Raw genomic sequence first — 18,865 nt, forward strand, 5'->3', positions numbered from 1 at the left:
GTATAGCAGTGGTTTTGTAATGGCATTGTATGGTGACGGATGGTAACTACACTTGTGCTGAGCACAGCATAATGTATAGACTTATGGAATCACTACACTGTACACCTAAAATTAATGTAACATTGTGTGTCAACTATACTTCAAGAAGAGAAGGGGGGAAAAAAGAACTGTTTTGTTACTCTTGATTTACAGAAAGAAACAGAAGTAAAGGAACGGTCTGTTTTTGACATTCCTATATTTACAGAGGAATTCCTGAACCACAGCAAAGGTAATTACTAAAGTATCGTTTTGTATTCCTCAGATTTGTCACAGGGGATTTCATTCTCAGGAGGGATTCATTGCTCAAAAGCAATGGTAGTGATATTCTCCACCCTAGGGCTAGTCTGGAAGAAGAAAGCTACTTTTTTTCCCACTCTCTAGCAAAGGTAGCTACTCACAAACCAGTGAATGAAAGCTAGACCAGTTTTGTTAAAGCTACTTTAGTTTCTGGATCAAAGGAAATAAATATGCATCACTAATTCAGTTGCTTTCAAACTCTTAGCCCAAAACCCTTTGTATAATAAAAGCTTATATGGGCATCCAGAATATAAAATGAGTAAGAGCAAAGCTGACCCCATTGCAGGAAAGATGAAGACCCACAGCTGTGCTTGCATCAGTCTCCCAGGATCCCCTTGCGAAGCCCTTCAGGCTTCTCATTGCATAGTTTTAAAAAACAAAACAAACATTGAAATACCAAGAATTGCTACTGTTCCTTGCAATTTTAAGTAGGAATATGACCAGCTTTAAGAATTAAAATAGCTCTGGGGACCCAGGCATTTTATTGCTGAAATTGCTATCTGGAAGGCTATAATGAGACTAGGGAAATGAGGTGGGGTAGCTAATTAGAGACAGCTAAGCAGAACTTCCTTGTAAGAGTCTTTGGGAATCCTCCGAGACTCCTAGTGCTACTTGTGTTCTGCGCGGGGGTGTGTCCTCAGCCCGGGAGGCAGAGCTCCGCCAGCTTCGCAAATCCAACATGGAGTTTGAGGAGAGGAATGCAGCCCTGCAAAAGCACGTGGAGAGCATGCGCACAGCAGTGGAGAAGCTGGAGGTGGATGTGATCCAGGAGCGGAGCCGCAACACGGTCTTACAGCAGCACCTGGAGACCCTGCGGCAGGTGTTGACCAGCAGCTTTGCCAGCATGCCCTTGCCTGGTAATATCACACTTCACCGAGCACTTTGGTGGTGGGGGCAAGGGAGCAGCTGCTATTTGTGTTGGTAGTGGTGGGGTAAGGCTGAAGTCTCCCCACCAAGAGGAAAATCAGTAAAATAAGGGTTTTCCTCCCTCAGCGTTTTCTGGGGGGTCACGTAATAGTATCTCCATATTGGCTACGATCATCCACAATTTTAGACTCTCTGGTCATTTAAATTTTTCTCCAGTTACATTTTATATAATTTACTTTCCTTTCTGTTAAGCTTAACTTGATATTCAGAATAATGGAAACTGAGTAATAAATCCTGAGTAGGGCATTTTTCTTATATATGTTTGTTTGCTTTGTAATTCTGTTTTAATGGGAAGGAAGATAAAAACAAACACTAGTATATTTTATATACTCGTTCATGTTAAGGATAATTGCAGCAGAAAGCAGGGAGTCTCTAACATTTTGTTATATGCAGCTACTCCTATGTACTGTATAGCAATTATATAGCCCATCGTTTTATTCAATCTCTGTGGATTAATTTCATTTCTTTGAGGTCTAAAAGTCTCATCTGAAATGAAAACCTGGTCTGTGGAGTGGACCACATTAGAGTCATAGTTGCCTTAACTTGGAGTCACTTAACTGTGTTATGGTTGAACTGAATAGGGAGGATTTTCCTACTTTCTCTTCTTATCTCACTTCAGGAAGTGGAGAGACACCTACAGTGGACACCATTGACTCATATATGAACAGACTGCACAGTATTATTTTAGCTAATCCCCAAGACAATGAAAACTTCATAGCTACAGTTCGAGAAGTTGTGAACAGGCTTGATCGTTAGGGAATGGTGAGTGCTCACTGATGCGATATGTATGTGCCAACCCGTCATCAAAAATAAGAAGGCAGTAGACTTTCTCAGTACTACTAAAACCCTGGCATTACATCAAATAAATGAATTGGAGACTTGATTAAAATCACTGTTACATGATTACTCAATGTAATAAATAATGTTAGAAAAGAGTTTTTTCTCATGCATGCCTCAGCGTGGTTAATGGAAAGAGCATGATTTTTTGTGGTTGAACCTCCATTCCAGCTTTGTCAGTTATTAGCTGTATTCTCCAGTGTCAGTTTCTCAAAGTGTTTTGAAGAGAGAATGGGAAGCTTAGAGGAAATCACCCCCCAAAACAGCACTTAAAACAAAATAAATGTCACTTAATTGTTAAACTTCCTTTTCCCTGGAAAATACTAATGATAACGTACAACAGCAATCACTGAGACATTGTATGTATATAAAATCTAGATGAATAAGAAGCTTTTTATTCACCACTCAATATCAGAGTAACTATTTGTATGTTAAATGTTAATATGAACTATCCCTACAGTGAAACAGCTATTGCCCTGTTTAAATAGATTTAGAGTTTAAAAATTTTTTTTTAATGTTTATTTATTTTTGAGAGAGAGAGAAACAGAGTGTGAGCAGGGGAGGAGCAGAGAGAGAGGGGGAGACACAGAATCTGAAGCAGGCTCCAGGCTCTGAGCTGTCAGCACAGAGCCCAACACGGGGCTTGAACTCACGAACTGTGAGATCATGACCTGAGGCGAAGTCGGACGCTTAACTGACTGAGCCACCCAGGTGCCCCTAAACAGATTTAGAGTTTAAAGGCAGGGGTGGGGCAGGGGGGCGCCTGGCTGGCTCAGTTAGAAAAGCACTTGAATCTTGATCTCAGAATTGTGAGTTCCAGCCCCACATTGGGTGTTGAGATTACTTAAATAAAATAAGAAAATAAAAAGACTTTAAGTAGATTTAAAAACTAAACTCTCAATAAGCAAAAAAGAGAGGAGAGAGAAAATAAGCCCTTTAAAAATATATTCAACAAATGACTAGTAGTAGTTCCTCTTAGAGAAGAAAAGAAAAAAATACATTTCCAGAAAGTCTGTCCGTATAAACTTTTTGGTATGAATGGTCAGTCATCAGCTGTCATTTCTTAAATAGAACTCGTAGGTGTTCACTTAAATTCCTAGAGCTAGGGTGCCCTGTAGTGTGCCATCCCACAGAATTGACAACCCTTTGGTCTGCAGGCCCATTCCTGCAAACGTAGAAACTGTGGAAATCCTAGCCCCATATGATGATGAGGTGGCCATATATGGATCCAAAAACAAGAGGGGACAGCAGGATAGGCTTCTTACACTGGCCAGTCATGGTTTTGAATCTTTATTTATTTGTCCTGCAGGTACGTGAGCACACTCATACACACGTTCATATTGTAGCACGGTTTGGGCCTTGAGCAAAATGTATAAGAATAAATAATTAATAAAACCCATGATTCTTGTCTAATGAGGCAACATCTGCTAGCAGAGACAAAAGCAGTAGTCTCTATCCTCCTCGGCCATGCCATTGGATGGTAACTGTGTGAGACAATGCGTGATATGTTAGCCTCTCCTGTGCCCTGATGGGGAAAGGATTACCGTCCTGGATTACCGTCTAGTGTGTAGCCAGATGGAACCGACCATACTTCTAAGAGATGACTGGACTCCCTACAGAATAAAGAAGTGGCATTACTGCTGCTGTTTGCGAAGGGAACAGCTTGTAAATCTAGGCCTGGGATTTTCTGGAGCTCATCATCCTTCTCATTTTCACACAGTGTTTTCAATTAGCACTCTTGTAGGCTTGAAAAGAGAGAGCCGGGACAAACAGTGTGGAAGACTGTGAAAGAACACAGTGATTGATAACGTGGTGTCTCCTCACGTAGGTATAGGGCATTTATTGCAAGTTTTGAGCCAAAAGTGTTTTCTGTTTTGAGCATTTTGCCAGTGAGAAGACTCTCGTAAAGCCTTACCCATCCTGAGGATAGTTTAAACTGTAGTATCCATTCTCTGAGGTATCTTTGAAAACCTAGAATGTACCTGAAATACGAACCATTTTATTACTACGGATTCTTACAATCCAGCCATGCAAACCTAACTAAGAGTAGATAGTTCCCCACGCCCCTCAAAACTGTCAAATGAAACAATTATAAAGACTGTGATTAATACTAGCTTGGCCTCATTATACAGATATGTACAGACAGCTAGGCCTGATGTCCCCAGCATTCGTGGTGCAATTAATTACTCTGACATGAGCTTGGCAAAGGTTTCATCCACTGTTAGGAGCCAGTGAGTGATGGGAAGCCAGTGTTCTACAGTTTTAGAAGAGCATATTCGAGCTGGGAGGGACCTTTAGAAATCCCAACATTTTACATAGGAAGAAACTGAGTCACAGAGAGGTGAAATTTCTTGCCTGAAAATACCTAAGTAGAAGAGTGCAGAATCCAGGACTAGAACACGTATACCCAAATTCTAGTTCAGTGGGGTTTCTAAAACATTGCTATAAGGAGATGGGGGCAGGTATAAGGGGAAGGCACCAAAAACCTTGGAATACAAGTGTTAAGATAAATAGGAGGTAAATAGAAAAACTTACAATCCAGTGATTAAATGTTATAAAAATTTGGTCAGCCCATTTAAAAATTATTTTTATGGACATATAGTGGAAGACTTGCCCTAGTTGTCACCTTTCTCTGTATCTAACCTAGAAAAAAAGTAGGGCTGGGAGGAAACCATGGGGGCAGTTTCACATTGAGAGGTGACCATGTTACATAAGCTGTCAAAATCCATATGTTGCTTGATTTCAGTTTAACCAAATGAAAAATGTTTGGCTCTTTGAGGAATTGAAGGAAAAAAAGCCCTTTCTTACGCAATTGCATTTTTAGCAATGTAAGAAAATTTATTGATCCTGTGCACACAATACATTGCTATATATATGCCGAAGTTTTTAGATTTATACTTGAAGAAAATTGGTTTTGATTGATTATACATTCTTTGGTCTAAAATGGAGTACTAATTTTCCATCATCAGATTTGGCCCCAATAGTCGCTTTTCTGTGTTCAGCTGACGATTTTCCTACCTCCCCACTGTTGCTGAACTGGAACTGAACCATGTTCTTCATTGAAATGTGATCTCAGACATCTCAGGGAGGTTGTCTGCTTGCAGCTTCATGCACTCTTGTTTACCCGAACCCTGCTCCTCGCCATAGCCCTCCCCAAAATAGAAGAGAGTATTTGTTTTTTTCTAACCCATAGCTCTAACCCTTTCTGATCAGTGCTCACCTTTTCGGTATCTTCATTGTTTTCTCCCTCTGGTTCTACAGGTCTTAGAGCTCCGTGGTGTTCTGTGAGTGGTTTTACTTGTGAGGAATGAGAAGCCATCCATGGAAATTTGAACTGAGCGGAGGCAGAGAGGGGGCACAGATTGCTCTGCTTGGGGAAGAACTGTCAGTTAGGAGCTAAATGCCTTCACCCCGGGAAGCCATGTGAGGGAGCAGCCAGAGGAACATGGATGCACTCTTCCTGTGGAACCGGCCTTGTGCAGCTTTGAAAGCGTACAGCCGCTCTCCCAAGTCTTCGGTTTCCTGTCATCTGCATTTCTGATCAAGTGGGTCTGCGAATATTCTGCTGACCGGGCAACCCTGACACTGACATCTTCTGCAGCAGAAAGGAAACCTTCTCATTGTTCCCCTTCAGATGGGACCCTTTTATCTGTGGCTCCAGTTTTCTTACCTAGCTGTCACTTTTTTTTTGTAATGCCTTTGGGGGTTATTTTTTATTTCCTTCACCCCCACCAAGTTATACATCTCCATTTTCTGACCTCTGGGCTTTGTTGCTCAGCTGGCTCTGAAGGAGAGTTTCTCTCATTGGACAGGCCCAGGCTTCTCCCATCATTGTCCTGCTGTGACTCCACAGAAAGGAGCTTCTTGTTGACAGTGTCCTGTGGAGCAGGCTGTGTTTCTTACCCCACATGGCGCTCAGTGGGTGCCAGCCCTCATCGAGGCTTTGTGATTGCTGCCCTGAAGGAGAATGCTCTTTCCTTCCTCCTTGGTACTGCCTGCTGTTTTCTAAGCATTGCTCCTGCACATACACGGTGTCCCAGCCCCAGCAAGGCTCTTCTGTTCCCATCTGTTGGCAGTGTCTTGTGGAGCATTTTCGCTGAGGAAAAGGTCACTGGTAAACAGGAGAGAATGGGGAAAGTCGTTTCTGATTTGGGATTGGAGAAAAGGGGGAAAAAAAAAAAAAAACCCAAAGTCTATCATGAGGGAAAACTGAGGGAATCCCTGTCTGCTTTAGGTGTACTGATGCTCCGGTGGGGATAGGTGGAAATGTTCAAAATAGTCTCTTGAGCTGACAAACAAGGGCACAGAGGAATTTGTCTTTCCTCTGTAGCCACAACTGCAAAATCTATGTCAAAAGGACAGGCTTCCCTTCCTTTTCCCCTCTCAGTAAGTGATTTTTTTAACACCACAAGGGGAGAGAGGTTTCTGATTCTCACCTCAGGGTTTGGTTTTGTTTTGTTTTGTTTTGATGCTCTAGAGCACAAGGCTGACAGTTGCAGCTGAGATCTTTGGAACCAAAGTGGGGCATGCTGAGCCCATTGTCTAGGCACCGTGCCACTGAAGCAGGTGGAAATGTGTCCCCCTCACAATCTGCTCATAAGCCAGGGTGCAAGCCAGAAACCCCCTGTCGAGTTGCTGCCCCATCCTGTCTTCTCAGCATCTCCTTACCTGATTTCTTTATTAGCCCAAAGGAAAGAAAATAACAACAAAAGCAACCTTTTTGCAAAATGTTATGTGAGCACACATCAAATTTCCGTGCACTGAAGCCTACATACAACCACTTGACAACTTCCTAGAATAAGAGCCCATCGTTCCTTGTTGCTATAAACCTAGCTTGCTTTTCTGTATTTTCCTGTTTTTCTGCCCTCGCCTGCTGTTCCTGTCACTTCTCTCAGACTCCTCGCCTGCTCAGTCCAAGCTAGAACACCTTGTGTGTGGCAGAAGGACAGCCAAGCCAGTTCTGGAAGTTTGCGCTTGCCTTCTGCCAGACACTTTGTCTCCTTTCTTCTTTCCTCCTGATACTTGTCTCTTTCTCCTTTGTGTCAGTTTTGTGCACCTTTGTTAGCAGTGCTGTTGACCGGAAAGACTGCACCTTGGTCCAAAGATTGGTTCAAAGATCATCATTCTCCTGACTGTAGATAGGACATCTGACATTGATTTGAAACCTTTGCATATTCAGGAATGTCCCAGATCTTGGGAGAGAACTACAGTCTAAAACCATTGTCACAAAATACACAACCTGCTTTTGAAATCCCGGCTGTCTCGGTATCTACACACCTGACTCTGGTGGCCGGGATTCAGCTGCCACAAAACTGTCAGACTCTGTAAAGCAGGTCTGTGTTACCCCCCCCCCAGGAGGGGGTGAATGAGGTTACAGACTAACGCGGTACCTAATTCATGTTTCCCAATAAACCAGTAGCTATTCCTGCACACTTACATGTTCTTCTCAAGAAATTAGTTGTGGCCTATTCAGTGTTACACATTTCTTTTTTTCTTTAATTAAAACCCAAGGAGCAGCTGAGGAAAGTTAAGACAAAGTGTTTTATTTCTGACAACATTAAATTTAAAAAAAAAAAATTGTGTACATGTGTTTGGAACTGTTAAAATGCCAAGTTTTCTGTACAAGTGTTTTTGTAATTAAACTTTTAGATTTTCTTTGTTTTTGAAGAAGTTGATATGCTTGCTTGACACTTGCCTCATTAAAACTTTTCTACGTGGAATCCATCACCTCATTCCGTTTTCCCTGCATTGTGATGAAAAAAAGACCTACCTCCGCCTTTTCATCTTAAAGACTGTGTCAACTCTACGTTAATCATCAAGACTGTTATGCTTTTAAAGCATTAACACATTCATTTTACTAATTGCTTATTCAAAATGTGTCTTAGAGTTCAACTCTTTTAATGTATGTATAACAATACAGTGAGTTGTAATTCATGTTAATGTAGCAGTAGTATTCTGGAGGCAACTTGAAAGAAGTCTGATGTTCTCCCTTTTGACAGAAGAGAGGAGTTATCCTTAGATGCTTGCTTTTAAAAATAACCACTCCTTAACCAATCAAAATCATTTTTAAAGGAAATCTGTCACCCATTTCCACCATGCTTTTAAAATCCTAAGGATGAGGTAACCTGGTTTTCAAAGCCTGCTACTCTTCCAAGTAGCCAGTTGTGTCGTATTGGGTAGGATTTGCTTTTTCCCAGCCCGAGTTTCCTCTTCTGACGGAACACATGCCTCACAGCTCTCTTACACTGTTGTTAGAAAGACGGAATTAGGGAACAGAATTGTCCATGCTTTGGAGGACAGGAAGATTTTGTTACATGAGTGCCAAGAATTCTTGAGGTAACTCAGTTAGGATTGGGCTTGACCGTGCACTTAAGCTCACATAAGCAGAAACTTGAACAAGAAATGTGTCTCTCTCATGGAAAAGTATTCCAAAGGTTGACAGTCCCAGACCATGATGATGGCTCCTGTCCGCACCACAACATGGTTCCTTTCTCAGGGTCACCTTGTGGTCCAAAACAGCCACTTGACAATCAGCCATCATTTGAAATTCCTGGCAGCATGAAGAAGAGAAGAGGGCAAGGGCAAAGTGGGCAAACCCAGCTGAGTCAGCACCCTTTAAAGAGTCTTCCTGGAAATCACACTCAACATTTCCAGAACTCAGTCACATGACAGCATCGAACTATAAAGGAGGCCAAGAAATGTCATCTTTCCTTGGACAGTACTTCCCCCGATGATACATGAGTTTTAGTCACTTAAAGAAGAAAATGAATACAGAGTAAGCAACTAGCAGGTGTTATTCCATGCATGTTCTAAAACTCTAAAGCCAGCCCTGCTCTATTAGTGAGCAAGATGCATTACATTGCCTTTGCCTCTTGGCCATCTGAGAATGGCCATGTATACTTCCTAGGGACTTTTTTCCCCCCACTACACAGCCAAAAACCTGAAAACTAACTACAGTCTGAGTTAGCCTTTCCTATTCCCACCTTAGCTTCTTTCTCCCTTAGCCTTCCACAGCTGGCAGCCAGTCCTCTTTGGTAAAAGTCAACATAAACAGGTGGTAATATTTCCCCCAGTTGTTTGTTCCCTTTCTCTAACTGCAGCATCTGCTGGATTAAAACAACACCAGGATAATCTTTTCCTAAAGGAGGGGAAATTGAAGCATTACTTGGCGGAAAAGCTCACAGCTACTTCCTGCCCTCTGAAAGAATTTCCTGCCTTGCAACTGAGAGTTCCAAGGCAAGGGCTTTTTCTTTGTTTCATTTATTTGCCTTTTGACACATAGCCTGCCCTTAAGAAATATGCTTCACAGTATCTGTAGAAATAAACACTAGCTCACATGGCAGCTCATAAAGGGATAAAGATTGAGAGTTGGAGCAGGTGAAATGTTCCTGTCCAGTCATCCCCTCATCCAGAAACCATTTCAGTTTAGTTTTTATGGGAATGTGTGTCCACAGAGAGAAACTGTGCATAAATAATTCTAATGGGGCACCTTGTATTAAGAGCTTTAATAGAGGTAAATAATTTTTGGAGAGTAAAAGAATTGCTTGATCTCACCTGATGAGATGGTTTTTCTGTGATAGCAAGAGGGTTGGCAATGGGAATAGATCTGAGTCTTGAGGGATCAGCATCTTCACTAATAAAGCCTTTATCTGAAACATAAATGAAATATAAAAGTCCAACTGATAACCATCAGAGTTTTTCTAGTAGAGTTTGAGATAGCTGAAAATAAGAGTAGTTGGATTAATCGTAACTTCAATGAATGGTTTTGAAAGTGTGCTTTCAACTTAATAGGCCATTAAATCAAGTTGGTTAAAAGCATTTTTTTTTTAATAAAATGAAGAGAAACTGTCAGAATGCACTACATATAGTAAGGTAAGTACTATTTTGTGAAACTTTTTCCCCCTTTTAGTTTATACACATGTGCTAGGTTAGAATGTATAATATGTTTCTTTCCGAGGAGTCAAAATGAAGACAGTCCGTGACAGTTTCACTGCGTCTGAAATTGGACGGAATTGCTGGGTTCCCGTTTCCTGAGCTTTGCAGTTTTCTACTGTGTAACTTTAGGCAAGTTGCTTAAACCAGTCGGTTTTCTCATCTGTTACACAGGGATATTTATAGTTTCTTCTGTGTAGATTTTATACGGGTTAAATTAGTTAATCCATGTAAAACTCTTAGTACCTATCACAGAATAAACACCTACATGTTAACTATAATATTTTGTGAAAGACTCCAGGGAAATGAGAACAACTGAACATACCATAGACCAAACACTCTGCTCTGCCTTTTGTATAAATTATGTCATTGAATTCTTCCCACAACCTTATAGAGTAGGACTACTGTACCCACTTTGCAGGTAAGCAAATTAAGACTCAAAGATGATAAGCAGTTTGCACAGTTGTACACCTGGGAAGAGAGAAAGGATTCATACTCAGATAGTTCTGACCCCACTTTCTTCTGTAGCCAGACTGTCTTAGAGGTATTTAAGGAGACTGCCATGAGTTCAAAGCAGCAGCATAGCATGGTGGGGCTGAGAACGAGAACTAGACCGAATCATCCAAAGTTTGTTGAATGTCTTTCTTGTGTCAGGAGATATCCTAGGTCCCTGTCCCCATGGAGTTTATATCCTGCTGGGGGGAAAGAGACTATAAACAAATAACCTAACAGACTCCCCTCAGCTAGTTGCCAAGACAAGGTGAAATGCTACAAACTAAGATAGAGGAAAGGATTCTGTGAAAAAAGAAAGTTTCAAGACAGACCAGGTTGATTCCAAACAGCCAGCCCTGTAAGGATTTAGGGAATAGAAAGGCCAAAGTCCTGAGTCAGGGATGAGCTCTAGGATTTCAAGGAGGAAACCCATAAGGCTGAAACGGAGTAAATGAGAGGTGGAGTGGCTTTGAAGTTGCCTAGTAGGCAATAATGAGATCATGTTAGAGCCTTGTAAGGTGTGCTAAAGAGTTTAAATTGTATTCTAAGTGTAGTGTGAAGAGAGCTCTACACAAGTAAGTGACAGACCTGATTTATATTGTTCAAGCATCATTCTGGCTGCTGTGTACAGAACTGGGGAGGCAAGAGAAGAATCAGACCAATCAGAAGATTGGCACAGGAATCCAGGGGAGAAGTGACAATAGCTTGGCCTAGAGAGCAGAAAAGAGCAGATGGGGGCACCTGGATGGGTCAGTGAGTTAAGCGTCTGACTCTTAATTTCGGCTCAGTAATGGTCTCACAGTTCCTGAGTTCAAGCTCCAAGTCAGGCTCTGCACTGATAGCGCGGAGTTTGCTTGGGACTCTTTCTCTCCCTCTTTCTGCCCCTCCCCTGCCCACATGCAATCTCTTTCTCTCAAAATATATACATAAACTTTAAAAAAAAAAAAAAAAGAATAACTGCCTAGATTTTTTTGGCTTGAGCAACTGGGTAGTGAATAGAAGTGCCATTGCCTAAGACATAAGGATTGAACATCATGGAGGAGAAAGCAAAAGTTCTGTGTAGGACCTGCTAAATGTGAGAGTCAACCAGCAGATTAGACCCTGTGCAAGACACTTACATCTCTCTGCTATCCATTAAAAATTTCCTTTCAGCTCTTAAAAGTCTGTGGTTCCTTCAGATTCTAACTTCAGATCAGTGTTTGCTAACATTCCTTCCAGCTTCAGTGCACACACACACACGAAGATCCACTCAAGCTGTTGAACTATGAAATTAAGGAGTGGTCTCCTTTTTAATTCTTCAAGCTCCTTAGGAAAAGAATTTTTCAAACCTTGCATTTGCATTTGTTAAAGTTTGGCGTAAAGTAGCTGAATGTTCTGGGATATAAAAATCATACCATAACCTGATGGTTAGAAAATCCTGGGGCAAGTAATGGAAAGCGTCTGCTTGAAAGAGACTTGGCCGATGCATATTTGGCATCATTCAAAGAGGGGTAATGTGAGAAGACATCAGTGATACAGCCAAAAGGTTTATGGACTCGGCAAATGGGTTCCTGCCGGGGGTGCTTTGCTATCTTCAAGGATAGAAATTAACTAAAGGCAGCTGGGTCCAGGCAGTGGAATGTAAGATGATAATCTATTGTTCTTGGGGCTGCTGGATTTTTTAACTGGACTTAATTTATCAAAAGAAGTTCTTGTTTTTAAGGACAAACTGGTGTGGTCCTTACGGATTTTACTCATCCCTCGGGAAAACAAATATATATTTTTTAATGTTTTTATTTATTTTTGAAGGAGAGAGAGAGAAAGAGAGCACTAGCGGGGGAGGAGCAGAAAGAGGGAGACACAGAATCTGAAGCAGACTCCAGGCTCTGAGCTGTCAGCACAGAGCCCAACGCGGGGCTCAAACTCACGGACCATGAGATAATGACCTGAGCCGAAATCAGACGTTTAACCGACTGAACCACCCAGGCGCCCCAAGGGAAAACAAATATTTTAAGTATAGTCATTCATTCGAACATTTTCCAAGTATATACTATGTGTTTTGGCTATAAAGTTGAGGACTTTCATCTCCTCAAGAACTTCACGATATAACAAAGAGTAAACACCAAGCTAACTACAAGAGGATCTGAGAAATTATCAAATGGCTGTAAGCAAACTGTTCTGGAATATATAAAGGAAGGATTCAATGGTTGTGCTTGGAAGAGGACAAAAAACTTTACCAAGATAACATTTTGAGGTAGGCCTTAAAGAAAGTACAGTTGAGGGGCACCTGGGTGGCTCCGTTGGTTAAGCATCTGACTCTTGATTTCAGCTCAGGTCATGATCTCATAGTTTGTGAGTTCAAGCCCCACACGGGGCTCTGCACAGGCAGTGCGGAGACTGCTTGAGATTCTCTCTCCCTCTCTCTCTGCCCCTCCCCTGAGTGTTCTCTCTCTCTTTCTCTAAATAAATAAATAAATAAATAAACTTTAAAAAAATAGAGGGCCACCTGGGTGGCTCAGTTGGTTAAGCTCAGTTGGTTTAGCTCAGGTCATGATCTCACGGTTTCTGTGAGTTTGAGCCCCACACTGGACTCTGTGCTTCAGATCCTTTGTGCCCCCCTCTCTCTGCCCCTCCCCCACTCGTGTTATCTCTCTCAAATAAGCATTAGAAATAAATAAATAGATAGATAAATAAATAGAAAGTACAATTGACCCTTGAACAACATAGGTTTGAACTGTGTGGATTTTTTTCAATAAATACAGTACAGTACAGTAAATGTATTTTCTCTTCCTTATGATTTTCTTAACATTTTCTTTTCTCTGGCTTACTTGATTATAACAGTATAGTGTATATTATATATAACATACAAAATGTGTTAATTGACTATTTGTGTTATCGGTAAGGCTTCCAGTAGGCTAATAGTAGGCTATCAGTAAAGTTTTTGGGAAGTCACAGTGGATTTTCAACTGCACAGGGGTGGCGCGGGGGGGGGGGGGGGGGGCGCGGGGAGGGTGCCTCTAACCCCTGACATTGTTCAAGGGTCAGCTGTAGTTCTTTAAAAAAAGCTAAAAATAGAACTGGAGCTATGAGTGCATTTTTGCTGTACTCAAGTAATTCTTGGAACACAAATCCAGGGTATTGATTTAAAAAATAAATAAAAATGGAAAGTTTTTTAAGTTTATTAATTTTTGAGAAAGAGAGAGCACAGTCTAGGGAGGGGCAGAGAGACAGGGGGAAACAAAGAATCCGAAACAGGCTCCAGGCTCCTAGCTGTTCGTGTAAAGCCTGACCTGGGGCTGAAGCCCACAAACCGTGAGATCATGACCTGAGCCGAAGTCAGACACTTAACCAACTGAAGCACCCAGGTGACCCTGCCACAAACCCTTTTGGCAATCTTGTGAAGGCTGTGAATGCTTCTCAAAATAGTGTTTTTAAGTGCAGAAGCTGAAATACATAGGATTACTAAGGAAATTAACTATATTGAAATCTAGCTGTCAGAATATTAAAAATGAGTTACATAGGAATATTTGTATTTCTTTTTTTAATGTTTATTTATTTTTGAGACAGAGAGAGAGAGTATGAGTGGGGTAGAAGCAGAGGTGTGGGGAAACAGAGGATCTGAAGCGGGCTCTGCACTGACAGCAATGAGCCAGATGCAGGGCTCGAACTCATGAGCTGTGAGATCCGAGCTGAAGCCAGACGCTCAACCCAAGCATCCCAGAATATTTGTATTTCTTAATAAAGGATTAAATAACATAATCTAGCAGCAGCTCTAATAACTACCGTAACTTTAAAACACTAATGGCCAGAAATTGTATTTCAATATCTGCAACAGCTGTAATGTGATGTAAAAACATATGTGATTCTGTTGGGGGCAAACTCACAGGTCCTGCTGGGGTTTGTTGTCCACATTTAAAATCAAAGTGCACAATTTCAGTTAGAGGTTTATGAAAGTCAAGAAGCATTTCCCCCTGTTCATGTTTGCAGTTCTTAGTCCTTGCTGGACTCCTGAATTCAAAGCAGTAAGGAGAGAGGCTGATTAGGAAACTGTTAAAACACTCAGGCCAAAAGTAAGAAGAGTCTGTAGTAGAAATGGTGAAGAAGCAGATTAGAGAGACATTTGGGAATTTGACTCGGTTTCTCCCAACCCTCAGTGAGGGACTCCTCAAAGAGGAATTTGGGAGTAACATGGGGTCTGGCCAGACAGGTTCATCAGGAAGGCATAAACCTTTAAAGTAGCATCATACCCCCTCTCAGCAGCTGCCCAGATTGCAGTATAATTTCATTAAGTAGTTCAGCCTATATTTACTACCCTCCGGGGCAGGCTCAACAGAACAGAATGGTTCTTGCTTTTGTGGAGCTTACAGTCTAGTGGAGGAAACATGAATAAGAAAAGCTGAGTCCGTAGGATATTAACTGCGTGGATCAAATGCAGGAAGAGAGTGGTGGTTCTCGAGAGTGTGCTGGCAGGGAGTAGGGACCTGTTTTAGGGGTCAGGGAAAGCCTCTCTAGGAAGTGACCCTCAAGATGGGACTTGAAAAAAGAAGGGATGGGAGGAGAGGATGCCATGAAGCTCAGTGGGCAGTAGAATGGACAAGATGAGTGACAGCTAGAGGTGGGAAGGAGGGAGGAGAGAGAGCAGCTGTGCAGGAATCTCAAACAGATCCATAGGGGCGCCATTTCTTGGGATGGAAAGCCTGGGGGAGGAGCAGACTGGAACAGGCAAGAGTGTCCACAAATCAGAGGTCTTTGCGGCCACGTTCAGTTCAGATGCAGGAGGGTAGGTGTTAAATAAGTATTTATATTGACAATTCTAAAGCTTAAAAGATAGGTCTGGACTTGAGGTGACATTTACTAAAGACCCGTAAGGAGGCCCTAGTGTCAGCCCCTTTCTCTCAGATTCTGGCACTGCTCTACAGGCAAAAAGTCACACCATCCTGACTAAAGACTTCACTCTTTGATCCTTGACCCTCCTATCAACTTTGACTATTCTTTTGTTCTGCCCATGACACCAGAACAGCATCTGGACCCACGTGCCACTTTCTGGTTGGCTTAAATCAGGCAGTATCTCTAAAGGTGTTCAGAGCATTTAACTAGTACAGGTTTCTTGCATGGGATTTCTGCAGGGGGAGCTTTGCATCTGTAAAGATGCTAAACATCCACGTGGCTTACAGTGAAATATTGTCTGTATATCACGGCTGAGTTTATAGCAAGTATGATTGGTATATTTACTGATTGTTTCTCAGAACTGGATGAAAATAACAGGACCAATCAAGTGAATTGCAACAACTAAACATGCTAACGACACAGGGGAAAGGGCTGTAAATTTTAGAAAATTGTAAATTGTGATTATGCCGAGAAGAGGATTCACTGTAGACTGAAGATCTGACCCCAGCTAAATGGGGCCAAGATTAATCATGTCTTGGTCTTATACATAAGCCAAAGGATCTTTTCTAAAGATCATGCCTATTAAAGCCGTGGAGACTTTTCTGCAGGTAATACCATAATGAGCTCCAGGCATTTAATGAGAGACAAGTGCTACTGTTGAAAGGGGTAACCTTCAGCATCTCATTTGGGAACCAAGTGGGGCCTGCTTGCTCTGCAAAATGAGGCCCCAATTCAGTCCAAGAGATGAAGAAGACGTTCACAATTTTAGATGCTCTGGTGCAGGCAAAAGTGAAATCATGTAAGAAGGAGCAAGGCACTGACTCCAGGCTGCAGGCCCAGAGGCTTCTAAAGGCAGTAAAATAAAAACAGCATTAAGGAACAAAACAGCCTAAGGAGCTTGATGGAGTTTCCCAAAAACCTCTGGAGGAATACACAGCATTCTGAGGGGAGGAGACTTGGCTTCCTTCACTGTCACAATGGCTGGCTCAGATGAAGGTAATTGCCTGGCCAAAAAAACCTCACCAGTGTGAAAGAGAAAGTGTCATCTCACCCCGTCCCTTGCTTTCCAAGCCCCCAGAAGTCTCTCGTGTTAAGATTTATGTTAAGCTGTGTCTGCTCTCACTTTGATATGCAATAGGAAAAGTGCCAGGATACAAGTCTGAACCTCCTTCCCCCAAACTGTCACAGGATATTGTCTCCCGCCCTGGACCTCACTGTGAAGTCCTGCCCCATTTGCTGCTTCTGGCTTCCTCTCGCAATCCTAGGATTGCAGGGTCTCGAGGTGGAAACCCTTTGGATGCCAGAGCCATGGGCCATGCCTTTCTGGGTAGGAGCAAGGGGAACTTCCAGCAACCCCCGGATGTCCCTTTCTTAAACCTGCCGCAGCACAAAACAAGCCGGTTCCTTGTGTTCTTGGATATAAATATTGATTCTAGGTGATGTTAACATTCTGTTCATAAAAGAATGTAATGCGTTTCTCCAACACCATATTAGACTGATGTGTTGTTTGGCCAAGAGAAGTACAGATTGCCGGCTTCTGCGGGGAAAATGTGGACATTTAAATGCATGCGGCTTGTAGAAGTCTAGGGAGCATTCTGGGAATAGCAACCAGCTCCCTTCCCTGGCTCCAGCTCTGCCTTCCTCCGGGCAGTCTCTCCTCTCCCAGCTCCATTGTTTGCATATGTCATTGGCATTTCTAATCGCTTGTAATTTGGGAATGCTTTCTTAGAATTAGATCTTGTTTCTCAAGGACCTGGAAATGTGGGCATTTGCTCTCCTCAGGAGGCCCACAGGGGCAAGGCCAAACATTCTTAGCTTTCTTCCCCTGGGGGAAAGATCTGGGAGGTCCTGCTCTTCTGTTTTCTTTTCCCCCCTCCACGTGGGAGGGAAGGGCAAAGGCTTCAGACCAGAGGTGGTCCCTCCAAGCATTCCACCCAGGCTGAACCGAGCCCAAGACTCCAATGTGCAGGCTGCTCTGGCAAGGCAAATTCCCCACATTCCACCAGTGCTCTTGAGGGAGAAACTGAACTAATGAGAAAGTGGAATTCTTGATGTGTATGCTTGCTTGCTCGCTCGGTGCCAGCACATCTCACACGGACAGATCCTTGTCCAACATTTCGTAAGAGTGGAAGAGCCCATTTCCAGATGTGTGGGAGCGCCGCCTGTGACAGTAAGCTGTCGGGAGAGCCAGCGCCCTCTGCTGTCCCGGCCAGGAAGCACCATGACAATTGGGAGGGACCTGGGGGCTCGAGAAAGCCTGCAGCTCTGTTAAAATCCACAGCCGACCCGCGCTGGTGTGAAGAGGGCCTGAAGCTCCTGCCTATTCAAACGTTGAATCTGCAAGGGGCTGGCTTCCCTCCGTCTAGCTGGCTCTCTTTATGTTTTGTGGTTGTGAGCGAGCCAGAAATGAAGAGGATTTATAATGAAACCCCAGCCTCCTACAGCATCCGCTGGTCCTGTTCCGGAGAAGGTGAGGAACAGTGGTGCTGCTCCTGCCCGTGAACCTGGCCAGCAGGCCCAGGCGAGGCGAGACAATGAGGGCAGCTTGCCCAAGAAGAGACCTCCCGCCGCCGATCAGCAGTCCTCTGGCCACGCCCTTGCCCAAGAATTCAGCTTCCCGAGGCCTTGCTGGCTCCCAAGGCTTCCAGCCCAGGGGAAGTTGCAACTGCTCCCACTCAGGCATACTGGCATCTCTGAGGGGCCTCCGGAGCTGGCACAGCCAAGAGAGACGGGCTCAGTTTGCAAGCTGAGACCAAGCTGCCGCCTCCTCTGCTCACCTCCTGCCAAGGCAGCAACACGGCAGTGGGTCCCAGGCTGGGGGTCCAGGGTCGGGTTTGCTGCTGCAGCGGGGGAGAGAGAGACAGAGAGAGAGGGTTGGTGAAAGATGAGGTGGACACATGGGGGGGGTGGGGGGAGGGTTGTAGGGAGGCTGGTGAACCAAACTGCTTGGACAAACTTGCAGTTTTGCAAAAAGGCACAAAACAATCAGTTTTGGGTTTTTCAGAAGGTTTTTAATTTATTTATTTATTTTACTTATTTGTTTATTTTTTTTTTTTGTAAACCGATCTCCTCCCCGCTGGGAGAAGAAAAACCCAACCCGACAAACAAACCCCCTAACAATGCCCTTCTCTCTCTGGGACCAATTTCCAGACTGCACAGCAGTCCTGACAAGGTCAACAAGCCGGAGCTGTAAGCAGAAGATCTTTATCTATATGGGAAATAGGAAAATCATTTGACTGATAAAAGGAAATACAATAAATAGCATCTAAATTCCTGGCTGCATTCCCCCGGGGCCCCTCCTCTGCTGGAGAAAGTGTGCAGGGCAGGAATACATGTGCTGCTCCAGCATGTTTAAAAATAGCATACAGCACACAGCCCTTTCTTACCTTCCAGAAAGACTTCATTACCGGATCCTCAGCCCTGAGCCTGCAGAGCTGCTGCTGGCGCTTCCTTCTCCCTGTGCTGGATTTTTCTT

General features: G+C 43.2%; 1 protein-coding gene across 2 annotated transcripts in view; it reads left to right on the forward strand.

Moving 5' to 3' along the window:
- The window catches only part of HMG20A (high mobility group 20A), a 69,015-nt gene extending 61,191 nt beyond the window's left edge, over positions 1–7,824 (forward strand). For both annotated transcript variants that reach the window (XM_047074751.1, XM_047074750.1), the window contains 4 exons: positions 193–268; positions 978–1,193; positions 1,883–2,025; positions 5,362–7,824. In XM_047074751.1, coding sequence (XP_046930707.1) covers positions 193–268; positions 978–1,193; positions 1,883–2,019 — 429 coding nt within the window. In that variant the 3' untranslated portion in view covers positions 2,020–2,025; positions 5,362–7,824. The remainder of the gene's footprint in view (positions 1–192; positions 269–977; positions 1,194–1,882; positions 2,026–5,361) is intronic.
- Positions 7,825–18,865: the final 11,041 nt, after the last annotated feature.

Source organism: Lynx rufus, unplaced genomic scaffold (assembly GCF_022079265.1).
Source record: "Lynx rufus isolate CCGP_SWC_20201006 ecotype Redwood Valley unplaced genomic scaffold, mLynRuf1.p SCAF_13, whole genome shotgun sequence".
Classification (NCBI taxonomy): Eukaryota; Metazoa; Chordata; class Mammalia; order Carnivora; family Felidae; genus Lynx; species Lynx rufus.